General features: G+C 50.7%; 2 protein-coding genes across 2 annotated transcripts in view; one reads left to right on the top strand and one right to left on the bottom strand.

Annotated features, from left to right (window-relative positions):
* The window catches only part of Abhd12 (abhydrolase domain containing 12, lysophospholipase), a 60,236-nt gene extending 58,863 nt beyond the window's left edge, over positions 1-1,373 (top strand). Inside the window, exon 13 of the mRNA NM_001024314.2 lies at positions 741-1,373. Within this exon, the coding sequence (NP_001019485.1) occupies positions 741-780 (40 nt within the window). The 3' untranslated portion in view covers positions 781-1,373. The remainder of the gene's footprint in view (positions 1-740) is intronic.
* Positions 1,374-2,166: 793 nt separating this feature from the next.
* The window catches only part of Pygb (glycogen phosphorylase B), a 46,790-nt gene continuing 32,051 nt past the window's right edge, over positions 2,167-16,905 (bottom strand). Inside the window, exons 11-20 of the mRNA NM_013188.1 lie at positions 16,058-16,221; positions 14,889-15,003; positions 13,896-13,997; positions 12,975-13,122; positions 10,552-10,610; positions 8,915-9,056; positions 6,580-6,787; positions 5,325-5,459; positions 4,148-4,214; positions 2,167-3,536 (exon numbers count right to left, since the gene is read on the bottom strand). Of these exons, the coding sequence (NP_037320.1) occupies positions 3,384-3,536; positions 4,148-4,214; positions 5,325-5,459; positions 6,580-6,787; positions 8,915-9,056; positions 10,552-10,610; positions 12,975-13,122; positions 13,896-13,997; positions 14,889-15,003; positions 16,058-16,221 (1,293 nt within the window). The 3' untranslated portion in view covers positions 2,167-3,383. The remainder of the gene's footprint in view (positions 3,537-4,147; positions 4,215-5,324; positions 5,460-6,579; positions 6,788-8,914; positions 9,057-10,551; positions 10,611-12,974; positions 13,123-13,895; positions 13,998-14,888; positions 15,004-16,057; positions 16,222-16,905) is intronic.

The raw sequence follows: 16,905 nt of genomic DNA, 5'->3' as shown, positions 1-16,905 counted from the left end.
TTTCTGGCTACTCTGCACACTAGTCAGACTCTTGGGCAAAATGCAGGCTGCAGCCCAGAACTGAAGTATGAGTGTGGAGTAACAAGGAGCAGTTTCTGACTGGCTGGCCTCCCGTGCATGCTTATCCTCCATGCTTCTTCATAGATTTCCCCATATCCTAGGTTTCCCTAGCTCCTTGTCAGATGACCCAGGCACCACTCACCAGCACTCAGAGCAGCCCTAACCCTCCCTGTCCACCAAGGAGAGGGTACCAGGCTTGGGCAGCCATGTAGCAAATGAACCCAGAGCACTGGGCTACTTGGAACCCTGTGCTGCTAGAGCCGAAGCTCCACTGTTAGTGCTGGAGGCTTGAGCAGTGGGTTTGGGGCCGGGCACTTCCAACCTCTGACTAAAACTGTTGCACAAATTACCTCCCAAAGAGCAATACCCTGTGTAGTCCAGACTCCAGCTCCTTTGAGAACTCCAGTGGCAAAGTTACGTTACCGTAAAGGCTGCCATTTAGGGCAGGGAGCTGAAGAAGTTGTGTTTGGAATTGACATCTTTCCCCTCCCGGTATAAAAGGGAATATGGCAGAAAACTCAATTGCATATGGAGCCCCAATGCCCAACTTTGCCTGGGATTTGACCTGGGAGCCAGTGTTCTTCCTGCCTCCTCTGAGGGCTTTCCTTTGCCAGCCGCCTGTGGGGAGTGTGGCTTAGGTCCCAGCACAGAATGACTCATCTTATCTGTCTCTGCTCTAGGGAATTCCTAGGGAAGTCGGAACCAGAGCGCCAGCACTGAGCCTGGCCCGTGAAGGAGCATGGAGACCCACCTTCCTTCCCTTCTCCCTGAACAGCAGTCTGGCACCCAGAAGCTCAGAGTGCCACCACCTGTGGTGCTCAGGAGCCCAGCGCATACCTAGAAAGAGGACTCCGACACAGCGGGCAGAGGCTCCACAGACGGATCTATGAGGAAAATACGGTGGCAGGCAGGCAGGCAGGCGACCCCCTGACCCTCTGGTGGCCGCTGTATCTGAGCCCTTTTGGGAAGGCTTATAGACAACAGGTGGAGCCCATACGCTGGGCATAGGGAGCCTGGGAAGGGCTCAGGAGCTCAGGACCACTCCAGGCTCTCTAGCACCACCGCTTAAAATACAGGAAAAAGGTTCTTTCTGCCCTTCCTGGCGTACACAGAACAGATTCCAAGTGGTTCAATTTGTCCCCTACAGCTCATGTACCTGCTTGCCTTCCTCAGCTGTCCCTGCCTCTCCTGGCATCTGTACACCCACAGTGAGGGGCACCTGGACTTGCACTTCCATTCTGCCCACCTGTCTGTCACCTAACCTGGCCGTAGACTGAGCATTTATTTAAGAATAAAATCTCGGTGGTGGTCTATTTGTTTTTTTCTACAAAGCAGGAATCAGAGTTCCCTCTGCTGCCCCAGACACAGTCCCCACAGGGAGGAGGAGAGCTGCATAACCAGGACTTGGAAATGTGCCAGACACATTTCACCAGTTTGTCTTGATCTAAGTGTGTTTGGCCTTTTGTCAAAGAAGCCTGACCTAAAGCTACACACACACCTACAGACTAAGCAGAGCTGAGAAGAGTCGGAGCACCAGGCTTAGCAGGAATTGACATGAGGAGTAGCCACAGGCTATGGTCCTGTTCATACAGGATACAATATCTGCACTCCCTGCGTCCCCTACATGTGAAGGTACAAGGCCACTTCCTGATCTTGGACTTTCCCCCAGGTCAAAGCTGTAGAACTTTACATCTTAAGGTAACTATGCTGAGAGACCTTGGCAATCTAGCTGTCTGTTCCTCCAAGGTCAGAGGCCCAGCATAATAGTTGGAGGACATGTGCTTGGACCTTATACTCACCCATGCCAAAGAATCAGAGCTCCCTAAGTGATTCTCAAGACAACGGAAACAAACCTTACCTGTATTACTCCAGGACCAGGGACTTAGCTTTACTAAACCCAGCTTGTGTTACCCACCTACCATTCACTATCAAGAGGGCATGGGCATCAGAGAACTCTTGTATAAACTGGTCTATGCCAGCAACTTGGGCCTGGTCACAGAGGGACAACTGTGGCCTATTGTCCATGGTGCTTACCCAGGCTTATATCCTCTAGCCTCCCGTGGGAGTCACCTGACACTGTGTTGTGACAGAAATGCAGATACCACATTGGCCAACCATGGGTATAGAAGTTTAATCCATTTCTCTTACAAGGAGGTAACAGTAAATAGTAGAGGGGTGATCATGTATTATGGCTTCAAGGGACCTCATGCACAGGGCAGCAGATGACCAGCCCCAGAACCTGCCCACCCACCCCCAAAGCTACCACAGTGGTTCCGGTGAATTGAGTGCTGAAAACAGACACTTCCCAGTAAACACTGCCAGGGTTGAGGAAAGTGAGGCGTTTTCCTGCCCATCCCGAACCAGATACAGCAATGCAAGGTGGTGAATCTCTGGAAGGAGTTTTATGTAGTTCTCTGACAACCCTACTCTGCCCTCAGGGAGGAGCATGGCTCCTGTAGTGGGTGGGCTTAACCGCTCTTTCTCACTATGCTGCTGTAGCAGAGTGGGAACCAGGCCCTACTGCAGGACTAGCAGCTGAGTCAGCCAGGGCAGAAATATCCAGACTGACCAAGTACAAGGTTTACTTGCAAAAAAGGAAGGCTTTAGCTAGTTTCAATTCCTCATGAAGTGTTATTTCCTGTTGAAAAAGCAAAGGACTAAGCCAACCGTCTATAAAATTGCCAGTCCTTAACCAAGGCCTCAAATATGGGATAGAGGTCTCTCTTTATTCTCCTCTTCAGGGTTCTGGGTTCTGCATGACACCCACAGGGTTCTACAGGTGGCTACAGAGGCATGGCCCCATATGGATCAACCACCCAGATACTCAATTCAGCCAAGGGTAAAGGAAAAACTGTGAGCATGAAACCTGAAGAAAAGGCTCTACCCAGCAGGCCAACAAGACCACACACTGGGGTTGGCTCTAACCTACAGCTAGTGACCCGGGTATTAGCAGAACACATAGGAATACTGGCTCCATCACAGATCCCTATTCAGACCCCCAAAACTAAAGGCTTAAGTTCACTCAGTTATGTGGAGGATTCTGGGGGCTCAGCTCCACCTCCTCCCTCCTCATCCTCTGGGGATGATGATGGGTTGAAGCTGTGGGGACCATCTCTGCCCATCTGTGCTATGAACTCTGAAAGAGTTCTTCTGTAAGAAACCAAGAGGATGCCACATACTTCTTCCTTATCCAGGTCCTCAAAACCATTCCCATGGTCCTTCCCGGAAACATAGCACTTGGGATAGCTGGGACCAGCTGCTTGCAGTGCCTTGTATGGGGCACAGTCAGCCACACAAGCCACTGGTCTCACTGTGTGGAAGAATTAGTCCTTGGGGAGATTAGGGGGTGGGATCTGCAGGTCAGAGGGCTCTACACCCCAGATCTCCCGGGCATACTCAGTGATGGTCCGGTCACTGGAGAATTTGCCAGAGCAGGCTATATTTCTGATCACCTTTTTAGTCCAATCCTTGGGATTCTGTGAGGGGAAGAAGAGACTGGTTAACACTTGGCAGAGCTAAGGGATCCTAAAAGCCCAAGCTTCCAGAGCATGATGATGATGACAGAAAAGCTTTGAACCTTGGGGAAGCCTACAGTAGAAGGGACTGCAACCCTGGGCTCACCAAAAAGCCCTCACTTGGCCAAAAGACTGATACCAGATTAAGGGACCAGTTGCTTAAGACTGTTCTGTCCTCAAAAAACTACTAAGGCATGGCTCATATCATTAAACCAAGAGCACAAACTGGTAAGCAACTGTCACAGGCAGTCTTAAAGTGACGAATAAGACTTCAGCTTTATTACAGCTTCCTCTAGAACTTCGAAACTGTACCTAGACCGGAGGCCCCAGACTTGAGTGGAAGGAACCTTCTAGTAAGGTCTCAACTCTTGTGGGCCAGACAAGATATTTTCAAGTTCCTTATTCTATTCTCAGTTATCCAGAGAGGTTTTCCTCATGACACCTAATGCCAGGAGAACTCACCTAAAGGCAGGCTGGCTAACAGAGCAGCCCACCGCTCTGGTTGAGAAGTGGTCTAACCCAAACAGATCCACTCAGACCTACCCAACCACATCTAGGCCCACAGGCCTTACCCGGTATAGATGGTCCACCTGGGCCTGGCATTGGATGTAGGCTTCATAGTCTGCAAATACCTTGAATCTGAAAGGAATCGGAGGCTGGGTCAGGGAAGGATGTGCGGTGGGCAAAGAACCCAGCCTAGAATATCAATCTTCTGGTATTTCCCAGAGGACAGTTTCCTGGCCAGACCAGGAGTGGCTGGCCCAGGCCAATCCCCCTCATATCCTTCCAGCTCTGTTGGGGGCCAGCGTGGAGACTATTCTGCCTATGTGTGCTAGGCTGTACTAGGTCCACAGGCATCTCTGGGAGTCCTTATGTTCTGGGGATGCTTTTTAGAAAGTCTGGCTTTATCCTATTTCTTTTAAGGAAATTATATCATTTCCAAAACTTGTGTTAGAACTGCACATCCCCAGAGGCAATTGCAAGCCCACAGTGCATTTTATTTTACTATCTAGTCAGAGGCATGATTCACTATTTAAAAAGTCCCTCCATTATAGGCCCCAACAGGGTCCCACTCTGTGCTGTACATCTAGTCTGACTGAAGCCAGTGGGCAGCACAGTCTTCAAAGAACCTTAAAGACAAGTTAACCAGAGCAATCAAAAGTGGACAGGTTAACACCACCCGAGACAGTTAACCAGAGCAATCAAAAGTGGACAGGTTAACACCACCCGAGACACCAGTGTCTTTGTAGACCCACCATGTACCTAGGCTGGTTATAATCATACCATATTTAATGATATGCCTCAACAAATACTGACTACACTATAAGTTTGCAATGAGGCAAACGGATTGCATTTTAACCAGGGAGTGTCCCTTGTGGACTAACACTTGTCATGGGTACACACCCTTTCTGCCATCACAGAGTACACTCCTGAACACCCTCTGCTGGTCTGCAGCAGCCCAGGGACAGAGCTCCCCCTTGTTCACACTTACGAAGTCTGGGTATTGGGTGGTGCTACTAGCCACCTCCCATGGTTCAGAGTTCCTGAGGCATTACTAGAATCACTGCAAACGTGGCTTTGGTTTGGCTGTAAGTCTGGCTGTGGTAAGGTCTGGACAGATTGTAAAAACACAGATCTTATCCTAATAACATGGAGTCATGGAGTGTTCAGCCCACCAGGTGAATCCAGCTGTCTCAAGAGTGGGGATTGCCCAAATTGGAAAGCCAAGGACTAGAGATGGGGTCTTACCTGTCATGGTACATCAGCATGTTAACCACATCCTTGAAGCAGTCTGGATCTTTGGGAGAAAAGAAGCCACTGCTGATCTGATCCACAGCCTGCCTCAGCTCAGGCAGGCGCTCGTAGAATTCTCTGGCATTGTACCTAGGGGACATGAGCTCACTTACCACCGGGCACCCCAGACAGGCAGCCTCAAAGACAGGTGGTAGGAAGTTATGCTCGACATAGCCTCTACTCTGTGGCAACCCCTCCTGGTGGCGGAGCGCATCAGCTACTGACCACATGTGGCTTCTAGGCCCTGGAGAGGCAGCTGGTTACATAAAAACCAATCCCTGCTTCCTTTACTATTTGGAGAAATGTTACTGAGATATTACACAAAAGGCTCCCTTCATCTTTCTGCTAGAGAAAGCAAAGTCCACCATCAAAATCCTGGCCAGAGCTCTGGAAAAAGAAGAGAAGCCAAAGGAGTACACTCTGAGAGACATGATGCCTGAGAGGGTCACTAGTGGGACCCTAGAATGACGGAATAAAGCCCGACAGGTTGACATAAAGCTAGCTGTGACTTACAGAGAAATCTGGAGAGGAATGAGGGACATTCAGGTCCCAGGACACAAAGCTGAGAGAGAAACTGAGACACCACCCTACACAGACACATGAGCTCTTGGGTGGCAAGGACAGTTTGATCTCACTTTTGCCTAAGGTCTCACTGAACACCCCTCCCCTGCCCCAACCGGGAGTTCTGGAAAGCAATTAGATTGCACTGCCAGGATTCCTCGTCAGTGTCCCGGTAAGGAAAAGCAGCTGTTTTCCGATGAGAAATGGGGGCACATGACCACCGCAGCCACCAAGGGCAGGAAAGGCCAGTACAGCATGGACTTTAAGAACAATGTCACTGGGAGACTGCATACCCTCAGTAAGCTGTAAACAGTGGGAAGCAGGGCGAGTGGGAGACAGAAGCTCTCTGTACTGTGGAGATTTTCTGCATTCCAGAATGGAAAGGTCTATGGATTGTGTCTGCTTTGGCCCTGAGTGGTAATGTCCCTGTAGGAAGAGGCCTATACCAGGGCCTCAGTTAACGGGAGGAGTGCTTGTCACAGGACGTGCAGGAGCAGCCAGACTCCTTGGGAACCTCATGTTTCTTACTAATGAATGGACTCAATGGGCACTCAGTCCCTGACCCATGCCAGCTTCAGCTTCCTACCAGCCACCTTTGCAGCCCCCCAATGCTGTCACAAACTCCAACAGCAAAGGAAGGGACACGTACCCTTTCTGGTCCAAGGCCTCAACATCTTCCACCCGCATACCAAAGATGAAGAGGTTCTCCTCCCCGGCCTCCTCGGCCATCTCCACGTTGGCACCATCCATGGTGCCGATGGTGAGAGCTCCGTTGAGCATGAACTTCATGTTGCCGGTGCCCGAGGCCTCGGTGCCCGCAGTGGAGATCTGCTGTGACAGGTCGGCGGCTGGGATCACTGCAGGGAGGTAGGGACAGAGACAGAAACACGGGGTGGTAGCTTAGCCTAAGACCTGCTTCCTAGGATAGGAACCACAGTCCTGAAGCCATGGAGCTCACTGCCAAACAAGCAAGGAGACTGACCACAGAGTAGCCCCTGAATCTTCAAGACTCCTCTGGACCATGTTAGCGAAGGCAAAGGGATTAAATGGATACTCATGGGGAATCCCCAGAGTAGCACAAGATTTTTGTTCTGGAACTTTACTGTCAGTTTTTAAAACTTGTTTATTGGTGTTTTCCTGCATGTACCCGTGTGTGTCTAGTACCCAAAGAATTCTGCAGAGGGCTTTGGGTCCCTAAAACTAGAGGTACAGGTGTTGTGAGCCACCACGTGGATACTGGGAACCAAACTTAGTTCCTTTGGAAGAGCAGCCAGGGGTCTTAACCACTGAGCCATCTCAATAACCTGTTCCGGGAACCATGGCAGTCAAGTACAGTGAGAGGACTGGCTCCTGCTTTACTGTCATTGCGGATACGTCTTCTTCTTGACACTGGTATCTTACTCAGTTATAACACACTCCTGATCATCCTGAGAAGGACTTAGATCTGCAGAGCCAGGTGACATGGAAGGCTGAGTCCATGTTTCCGGTTTCCGGTGTGGGAATTAATGTGCACAGGGGCACATGCAGGCAGTCAAGGACCACGCGACCTCTTCCACACTCAGGCTCTTTGTTCCTATGAGGCAGGAGGCTGAAAGTGACATATCCTTGGGGGTGGATCACTCACTGTCCCAGTCCTATCTGGGCTGGACATGTCACCTCAGCCTCTACAGCTAAAGCTGCTGATGCTACCTCCACAAACCTGACAGCAGTCCCTCAGTGCAGCCAGGACCAGAACCTCAAAGGCAGGAAAGGCCAAAGGTCAGGATACAGAGACCTAAAACGGCATCTACAGCCCCCAAGCCCCACAATCCAGCTCATGTCTCCTAGCAAGACCAAGGAGCCAGAGAGGAAGTGAGGCAAACCCTGTCAGGAGCCAGATAGTCTCAAAAATAATGGTGAGCAGAGCTCCAGGTAGAGAAAGGGCATAAGATGCTTTGGGGATCAGTCCCGCCAGGGTCCCAGCCAACACCTGGATGAGGCCCAGTCCCTCAAGCCCACCAAGAGACCTCAAGCATCAAGTGTACCCAGCAGAGGGAGGAGTAACATGAGCGTGATAGCAGCAGCTAGACCAAGGGCCAGAGCACAGGGTAGTGTGAGCTCAGGGAAATGAGCAGACCAGGCTCCAGAGCTACTACTGCAGTCTGGAGAAGAGCGCTATGTAGCTGGACATGTGGGCGTGTGACCTCAGTGGAGGAAAGGGAAAGGGGACGTGTAGGCTTAAGAGTCTTTGTCATCCATCTGGTTAAGAAATATATTCCCTGGGCTGGAGAGATGGCTCAGTGGTTAGGAGCACTGACTGCTCTTCCAGAGGTCCTGAGTTCAATTCCCAGCAACCACATGGTGACTCACAACCATCTGTAATGAGATCCGATGCCCTCTTCTGGTGTGTCTGAGGACAGCTACAGTGTACTTATATATAATAAATGAATAAATAAATCTTTAAAAAAAAAAAGACCTATGGAGGTCAAAGAACACCCTCATATCCTAGGAGAGGTCCCCAGTAACAGTCTAAATAGAACAGCCCCAGACCAAGCTCTCCAAACAAGCTTTGAGGTGACCTCAGAAAAGAGTGACAGTAGTGCTGGCACATGACAGCTCAGCAGCACACCTTGAAGGAAGAGGGAGTGAGGGCAGAGACGGGACGAGGAGAGACAGGGTGAGCACAAGGTTCAAGGAAGGTTCTGGGAGGTCAGAGTAGTCCCATTCTGCTACAATGAGAGCCCCAATGGCAGCAGGCAAAGCTGAGGGTGGGAGGACGAACAGTGAAATCCAGGCAGGCACGAGGAGGTCCAGAGGGCAAGAATGGCAGTGGCTCTGCCCATGGAATGCAAAGGATCTCAGACACACTCGTGACACACAGTGCTCCCCCGGCCAGACCTTGGTGTCTTAGGCAGAAGTTGACTGAAGTGGAGAACAGGCCTGATCAGCACTGCCAACCTCCTACCCAGCCCCAAGAAGAACCCAGTCAAGGAGTCTGAGGCTACCTTTCTCAGCTAAAGACACACGGTAGTTCTCCAGGAAGATCACTCTGAGCCTGTCGCCCACAACTGGATCATGATTGACAACATCTCCAATGGATGTGACCAGCTTGATGATCATCTTAGCCATGTGGTAACCAGGAGCTGCCTGGAAAGAGAAAGTTAGGGGAACATAACATCAACACCCAGGTTCAGGTTCCAAGAAGGGGCCACGGAGCACTCAGTGGTACTGCTGGCTCCTGGGCATGTGAGACAGGGAGCTGTGAGTCATGGAGACCCGTGCTAGGCTGGCCAGTAGACTGCAGACCATGGAGGTCACACTGGCAGTGACCCCGTTAGTGTTGGGGAAATGGAAGAGCCTAGATTTGCTTAACTTCTGACTCCAAATGTCACCTCACTTGTGGGATTTACCAGCCTTGAATTTAGTGTTTTGATTCTAGTCAGTGTTTTAGAAACTACAAGATGTAGCCCGGTGTAGTGGTGCACACTGTTAATCTCAGCACTCAGGAGGCAAAGGCAGGTAGGTCTTGGTGAGTTTGAGGCCAGCCTGGTTTACAGAGTGAGCTCCAGGACAGCCAGGGCTACATAGGGAGAGCCTGTCTTGAAAGACAAAACAACGACAAAAAAGAAACTACAAGAAAAAAGAAGTGAAGACTTCTAGAGCTATTAATTTACAGAAACTACAGAAAACAAGGAGATATATTAAAATGTACATGTTGGGGGTTGGGGATTTAGCTCAGTGGTAGGCAAGCGCAAGGCCCTGGGTTCGGTCCCCAGCTCCGAAAAAAAGAAAAAAGAAAAAAAAATGTACATGTTGTATTATCTGGACTCCACTTTGAAGTGGTTGAGCAGGACAGTCAGCAGTCCTTCCTACTTTCCTTGAAGTTAATACTTTGTTTTAATACTTTAAAACCCTCCTAAAAGTCCATATTGCTTTGGATTGTATCTACTAAAATACTAACAAAATAGTATGACATCCAAATTTGCTTCCAAAACACCAGATGATGGGTGTAGGCAGAGAACAAACAAGGTGAGGCAAGCGGGTGCTGAGCCTGACCCTCCGGGCCCTATCATCTGAGGAGAGATGGTCTTGCCGTCATGGCAGCACCTGTGTCTGCTTCACTCCAGCTGTGGAAGGCCAGGAACAGCAAGCAAGGCCATCTGTGGGCAGGCATGGGGGTGCCCCAGGGCAGGCTCTCAAATAAACTACAGCCCAACAGCTCATAACCTCTGACACGACCCAGCCACCACCACTTGAGTACAAGGAAGCGCCAAGCATGTCTGCCACCTCTGGAATGTATCCCAGTGAACAAAAGCAACTCTAACCAGGTTACACCTAGTGTGGTCTCGTGTGCGGCAGACAAAATAGTCATAGCCATGCCTCTAGCCACAACTGTCCTGTGAAATCCTGGAGGCAGAGAAAGGATGTGGCAAGAGTGGAGTCGGGGGTGGGTGGTGTACGCCATAAAGCCACTGGAATCCAACCCTAGGTAAAAGGTTCCTTGCCCCAACCCAGCTCCTCGGGGCCAGGTATGGCTGCCATGTGTATACTGGCACCTAATTTCTAAGTAGGCAGGCTGTCTAGTGACAGGACAGGTGCGTCTTAGGCCCAATGCCAAGGAAGGAGAAGGAAGTTACCTCACCTTGCCTCCGATCATAACAGTCCTGGGCACAAAGGTCTTGGTTGGATCCTTCTTTATTCCTGGAGGGCAAACATAAGAGGAATCTTTACCAGATGGTCCCTGCTGGGCTCCCCAGGGTACTGGTGACCCAGTGTTAGGCACATTCATCAGGCTGTATGTTTTGGCCTAGGACACAGAATTGTGGCCATCATATGCTATGGGAATCTAGAGGAACAGGGCCTCCCCTAGGTTTGCACTTGCACATCGGACTGGTGGAGGAGGCTATCCAAGGCCACATGACAAATTATGCAGTGTCCTGACCTTGGGGAAAGCCACCCATACGGTTCCAAAAAATGCCAACCCAGGAGCTGTTTGCCTGTTCTCATGAGGAGTCAAAGGCCTGTATGTGACAAGCACTGTGAACTCAAAACATTTTTCTCTTTTTGCTGCCATCATCACCATCACCACCACCACCACCACCACCACCACCACCACCACCACCACCATCATCATCATCATCATCATTGTTAATTTTTGTGTGTGATATGTGTGAGTATGGGTGTGCAGGTGCCACCATGTACATATGGAGGAGGGTGGTCCTCTTCTTCAACTAGAGATAGAATCGGGCTGTCAGGCATCCACAGAAATGTTTTCCTTGCCGGGTCCCCTCGCCCATCCTTAAAAGACGTTTTAGACCCACTGTTTTGATGGTCCTTAGAAATGAGGAGGTGACCTCAGGAGTGTGGTCTGGCACCATCAGTCCTTGAAGCGTAGAAGTCTCCTGCTGCCTGTGTTGGGCATGTGTGTACTATCACTTGGAAATACCCACAAGGCTCTCGTTCAAGGCCTAGCCGTCAGCATCCACTCCCATGAGGAAGTGGAGAGCCTAGTGGTCTCATGGTAGGAAGTTAGATCCCAAGAGGTCTGTATGCCCTTGAAGGGACACTGAGAGAGGCCTTCCGTCTCCCTGTCTCCTAGCTGTCAGGAAAGGAACAGGCCTCTCTGGTCCATGTGTTCCCACTGTGAGACACTACATCACAACTGGGCCAAGTGACCAAGCCTGAGAGTTCTGACACCTTAAAGGCTGGTGCTCAAGTAGTCTGTCGCTTCCTCTGGTGACTTCCCAGGAGAGAAGCTGGCAGCTGACGTTTCCCTGCAGAGACCTGGTCAGAGAACTGAGCCATGGTGGCCAGCTCATACTCATCCTTTTCACACATTTCAATTAGGAGTGACATCTGTAACAGTCATCCTCACAGAGCAATTCAGGAGCCATTCAGCAGCCAGAGCTGAGGGGTGAGATCACCTTCAGTTCTGTGGGAACTTCTGGAAATCAGGCAGAGTAACAAAGAAAGGGGACAGTAAAAAGGAGGCCAGGCAGGGTGGCCATACCTGTAGGCCAGTGATTTGGAAGGCTAACAAAGGATTTTTTTTTCCCCTGTTTTTTTTTTTTAGCCCAGGAGTTCAGAACCAGCCTGGTAATGACATAGCAAGACTCTTTATTTTGGTAAGAAAACAAAACAAAACCCAAACAAAAAAAACAAATAAAAACCAGCACAAATGACACCAGGCAAACTTCAGTAACTCTTATCAAGGATATCAGGTGGTGGAGGACTCCAGGGTCTCAGGAATCTCACAGGCCCTGCTCAGGATGGGCAGACTTTGGCAGACTACCCACAAGGCTAAGGGCCATGTGCTGAGGAAATGTGGCTCTGACCTGGGAGGAGAGCTCGAAAACTGCTCTGGCACAAGCATCCTCCTGGGCATCCAGCTCATCCTGAGCTCCAGAAAGAGTGGCATGCAGGGTCAAGCACCACGACACCACAAAGAATCCATATCATCAAGAAAACCAGAGAGAAGGCTGGAGGGATAGATAGCCCAGTGGGTTACAGGCTACTCTTACAGAAGACCTGGCTTTGGTTCTGAGCACCCACACAGCGAGTCTAATAAATACAATCTTTCTAAACAAAGCAAAATCATTATAGCAATAACAAGCTTAAAAACAAACAAACAAACAAACACTAATAAGAGCATAAGACCTCGTCTGGGAACTCACAGAACCCTACTCTACCCTGAAGCTCAAGAGACTGTTCTTGGCCTCTGCAAATAACCCAAAGGCCCTGTGTTCCAGGATTGTAGATTCTCCAACCTTAGGCTCCAATAATAACTCAGAAAATCCAGCTGTGGCTCAAAAGAACTTAACATAGTACATACATACATACATACATACATACATACATACATGCATACATGCATGCACGCACGGGCACGCACGGGCACGCACGGGCACTTGCGCGCGCGCGCGCACACACACACACACACACACACACACACACACACACACACACACACACACGTATGTGAAAGGCAGGGGTTGAGGACTGAGTCCTGGGCCACTCGGGGCTCTGGAGGAAGGTGGAAGTTGTGCACTGGGGGTGGGAACTCACGGTTGTACAGGGTGATGATGTGTAAGCAGTTGAGCAGCTGCCGCTTGTACTCGTGGATCCTCTTGACGTGCACATCAAACATGGACGCAGGGTTGATCTTCACCTTGTATTCCTTCTCTAGCTGGGCAGAGAACTTCAGCTTGTTTTCCTGGGAAACAGGAGATGGTGGCTATACCGACACAGGGGCCCTGCAAGCTCGCCCAGGCCCGCCAGCATTCCCACTATCCACCTGACCCAAGACTCTTGTCTCTCCAGGGTCAGCATGGACAACACTGGGCGCTTGGAGAGCAGAGCTGGGAACACAGACGGCATTAGGAGAGAGCGGGGAGGAGGGAAATGTGGAGTACAATGAAAAGGGGGGTTCTGGCTGTACAAATAAATGAAAAACCAGGCCCAAGTGCAAACTTGGAGCTATGCAGAGCCAGGGGAGCAAAACCAAAGGGAGCCACAGATACGACCTGCAGGCACAAAAAGCAAGTGGGGTCGGTGGGAGTGAGGCAAAGCGGAGGAGAAGAAGTTGGAGAGATTATAGTTTGGGAAACTGCACTGCATTGGGTACCCAAGATATAGCTTCCTGCTGACCCAAATGCTGAGGCCAACATCCCTGTCATATGCTACCATGGAGGGACATTTCTAGGTTTTGTTTATTGGAGGGGCCAGTGACCTGGCCAGGGTCTGTAGAGGCCATGATACCTCAGCTCTCCCAGGTGAAAAGAGAAAGTCGCTCACCCCCTAAAGACTTCCCCACTGCTGACGGGGGAGCAGAGTGAGCCAAAGGCTCACTTGGCAAAGCTGCATTTACCCACTTGTTCCATGACCCCAACGATACATGGGTCCTCTCCAGAAAGCTGACAGAGGTCCTGACCCTTGTCTCCCGGGTGCCTACCCAAGATCCAGATGCTAAGACCAAGGGAAGCCTACCTGCTTGACCTTGGCTACATCCCTGATGAAGGCCTCATCATCAACCAGTGACAGCAGCTTCTTCAGTTGGCTCAGATCAGTCAGGAAACCTTCCCCGATTCTCTGGGTTAAGAGGACACATGTCTTCTGTTCACCATGCCTCAGCCATCACAAAGCTTGTCCCTCTATCTGTCACCCTTCACCCTACTTTCCTTGGGATCTTCCTGCCCATGGGCCCTCCTATTCCCTCCTCTCAAACCCAGTCACATAGCCATTAAGACACAACAAACTCACAAGCCTTGTCAGTATCTCCTGCTTGAAACATCCTATCACGGGTGATGCCTTGGACCAGCAGAACAGTTCTTCCTCCCAACCTCATTACCATAGCAACAATCATTTCCAAAGCATCCCATTAAGGGCCTTCCTGCTATCTGCTTCCCGCAAGGGGTCTCCTTGCCTCCTCCCATGAGATATCTGGTGCTGGATAGACACTGCACAGGCTTCCAGATCCCTTGGGGGCGTGGGTCCTGCACCAGATCTGTCCCCAGAGAAGCTGATTCAAGCTTCCCTGACTTTTCCCAGAGCCTCCTCCCCAATGAAGTTCCAGGTGGACTGCATTCCCCAGCCTCAGGCCACTGTGCCCTTCAAGGGAGGCCTTAAGCATATCCAAGGCCAACCCTGCAATCCTGGCTCCAGCACAGGGTCTGACATGAAAGCACGTGACCAGGGACATAAGATGCTTGAGCCACACCCTTGTTGAGTCCTCTCAAGCTAGTGGCTGCCACTCAGCTACACCCCAGGCTTTTCTGAAGCCCAGGCTAGCTTTCGAGCTGGCACATCAGCCAGTGCTAGTCCATAATCGTGTGCTGAGAGATCTCTACTGCTCATGTCCCAGGGCCACGGCTGGACATAAATATTCCCACTAGTTCAACAGCCACTCAGAGAAAAGCTTGAGCCTCCTGGGGTTTAACGGTGCCCACTGCTTCTGACCACAAAGCAAGGCTGGGCACTCACCTCCACAATGATTTCTGCCAGCCCCGGATTGCACAAGAGCAGCCACCGTCGGGGCGTGATACCATTGGTCTTGTTCTGGAACTTCTCTGGCTCCAGCTCATAAAAGTCCTTGAAGCTACAAACACAGAAAGCAGGGACTTGTCACAAAGCTGTTTTAAACCAAGCAATCCAGAAAGCATAAGATCCTTACTGAGAGGCCCTGGAGCTCAGCTGCTTGATTTCCTGAAGCATGAAGGGCACGCACGTACCTGACTAGCACTGAATGCTGGAGAAGTGGCAGCAGGCAGGACGTGCCTGCCGCGTGTGGCTGTGGGCTTGTGTGACTATAATGTTCTGGGTGTTGGGCCTTGACTGTTTTCGGACAGATCTAGAAGGAACAGTCAAGGCCATGGGAATGGAGACTGAGCAGGCTACAGAGCTAGACCCTGGGGCTCACATCCGCCTCAGAAGTCTGGTGTGGAGAGGAATACACAGGTGCTGAGCCAAGCCCCACACAGGAGGGCTTGCACACTGCACACTGACTGGTGTGGCTAAGGAATTCTCACCCAGCGTGCTGCTTTGACTGGCAATGGTGGTGGGTACCCTGCACGCTGGTAAAAGAGTGGGAGGGAAAGCCAGGTGGTGGCACACACCTTTAATTCTCATATTCAGGAGGCAGAGGCAGGCAGATCTCTAACTTTGAGGGTAGCAAGGGCTATACGGATAAACCATGTCTCAAAAAAGGAACGGGAGAAAGAAATTCCTTAGTGGTATCATACTCCTCACTGCTGAAGGGCCCATAACACACTCAGCCCATACGGGGCACCCACAGTATCCAATCTGCAGCAGATGCACCTTGACACTTGACAAAAAAGGCAGGAGCATAAGAGAGACTCTGGCAGCCAAGAGAGATGTCTACTGTCACCCATCAAGTCACCTGTGAACATACTGGTGTGTGATACGGTGGGGGCTTTGGGCACCTTTATCATGCCCACAAGTGACTTATGGTACGGGGGGGGGTATGTGCCAAACCTTGGTCATGGTATATATATATGTATGTATGTATGTATGTATGTATGTATGTATGTATGTATGTATGTATATATATATATATATATGTGGTAGATAAATCAGTGAGGCTGGGAATCAAAGAGGAGGCCCCCCAGACCTAGTGAAGAGCCCCCACTCACACAGACTGCTTCACGATCTCGGAGTGAATCCTTGCCACCCCGTTCACGGCGTGGGACCCAATCACACACAGGTGTGCCATGTTGATTCTCTTGCAGTCCCCTTCCTCAATCACAGACATCCTCCTCAAGCGGTCCACATCCCCGGGAAACAGGGCAGCCACGTGCTGAAGCCAAGAACACAGGGATGAACATCCCACAGCAAATGAGGGGTTCCCTAGTGCCTGGGGACAGCCCACTATGCGTATAGAAGGGTCCACTGCTGCCAAGCTGTGACAATCGGCCCCCAACACCAGTGCCCCTGACACCAGCCCACTCGCCCCAGTGCCCTGACCCAAATCCTAGCTCAGATATATTCATGGGGGCTCTGAATCAAATATTTTACCTATATAAGGTCCTGGGACTGTTCTGTGTGAAAAAAGTCAGGACACCAGTGGGGTGGTGGGGTGCTATTCAGTTTATGAGAAGAGAGCTAGGCCACACAGGGCCCCTGTGGACCAGATCAGCATGAGGGGGATAGCTGTTCTCCCAAGAGGTTGAATGGCTCAATGACATGGATTCACCCCTAACACTACACACATGCAAAGGCATGGCAATTACCCAAACCAGAGCTTTCTCTGATCATGTGCCACCATCCTCTCTGCAGGTCACAGAGGACAGACAGGTTCTGCTTCTGAGCTGCCTGGAGCTGTCGGGACCCCTCCAGGAAAGACACTCAGATTCACAGCCTGCTCAGATTGGACTCTTAAAGAGATCTGCACGCGTGTTTCCCGTGCACAGAGCAGGGGTCTCACAGCAACCGGCAGTTTTGCCGGGTGACACTTCAGCCCTCGCAACAGCTCTTCTGCCAG

The sequence above is a fragment of the Rattus norvegicus genome, chromosome 3 (assembly GCF_036323735.1).
Source record: "Rattus norvegicus strain BN/NHsdMcwi chromosome 3, GRCr8, whole genome shotgun sequence".
NCBI lineage: Eukaryota > Metazoa > Chordata > Mammalia > Rodentia > Muridae > Rattus > Rattus norvegicus.
This window is presented reverse-complemented; position numbering and strand designations above follow the sequence as displayed.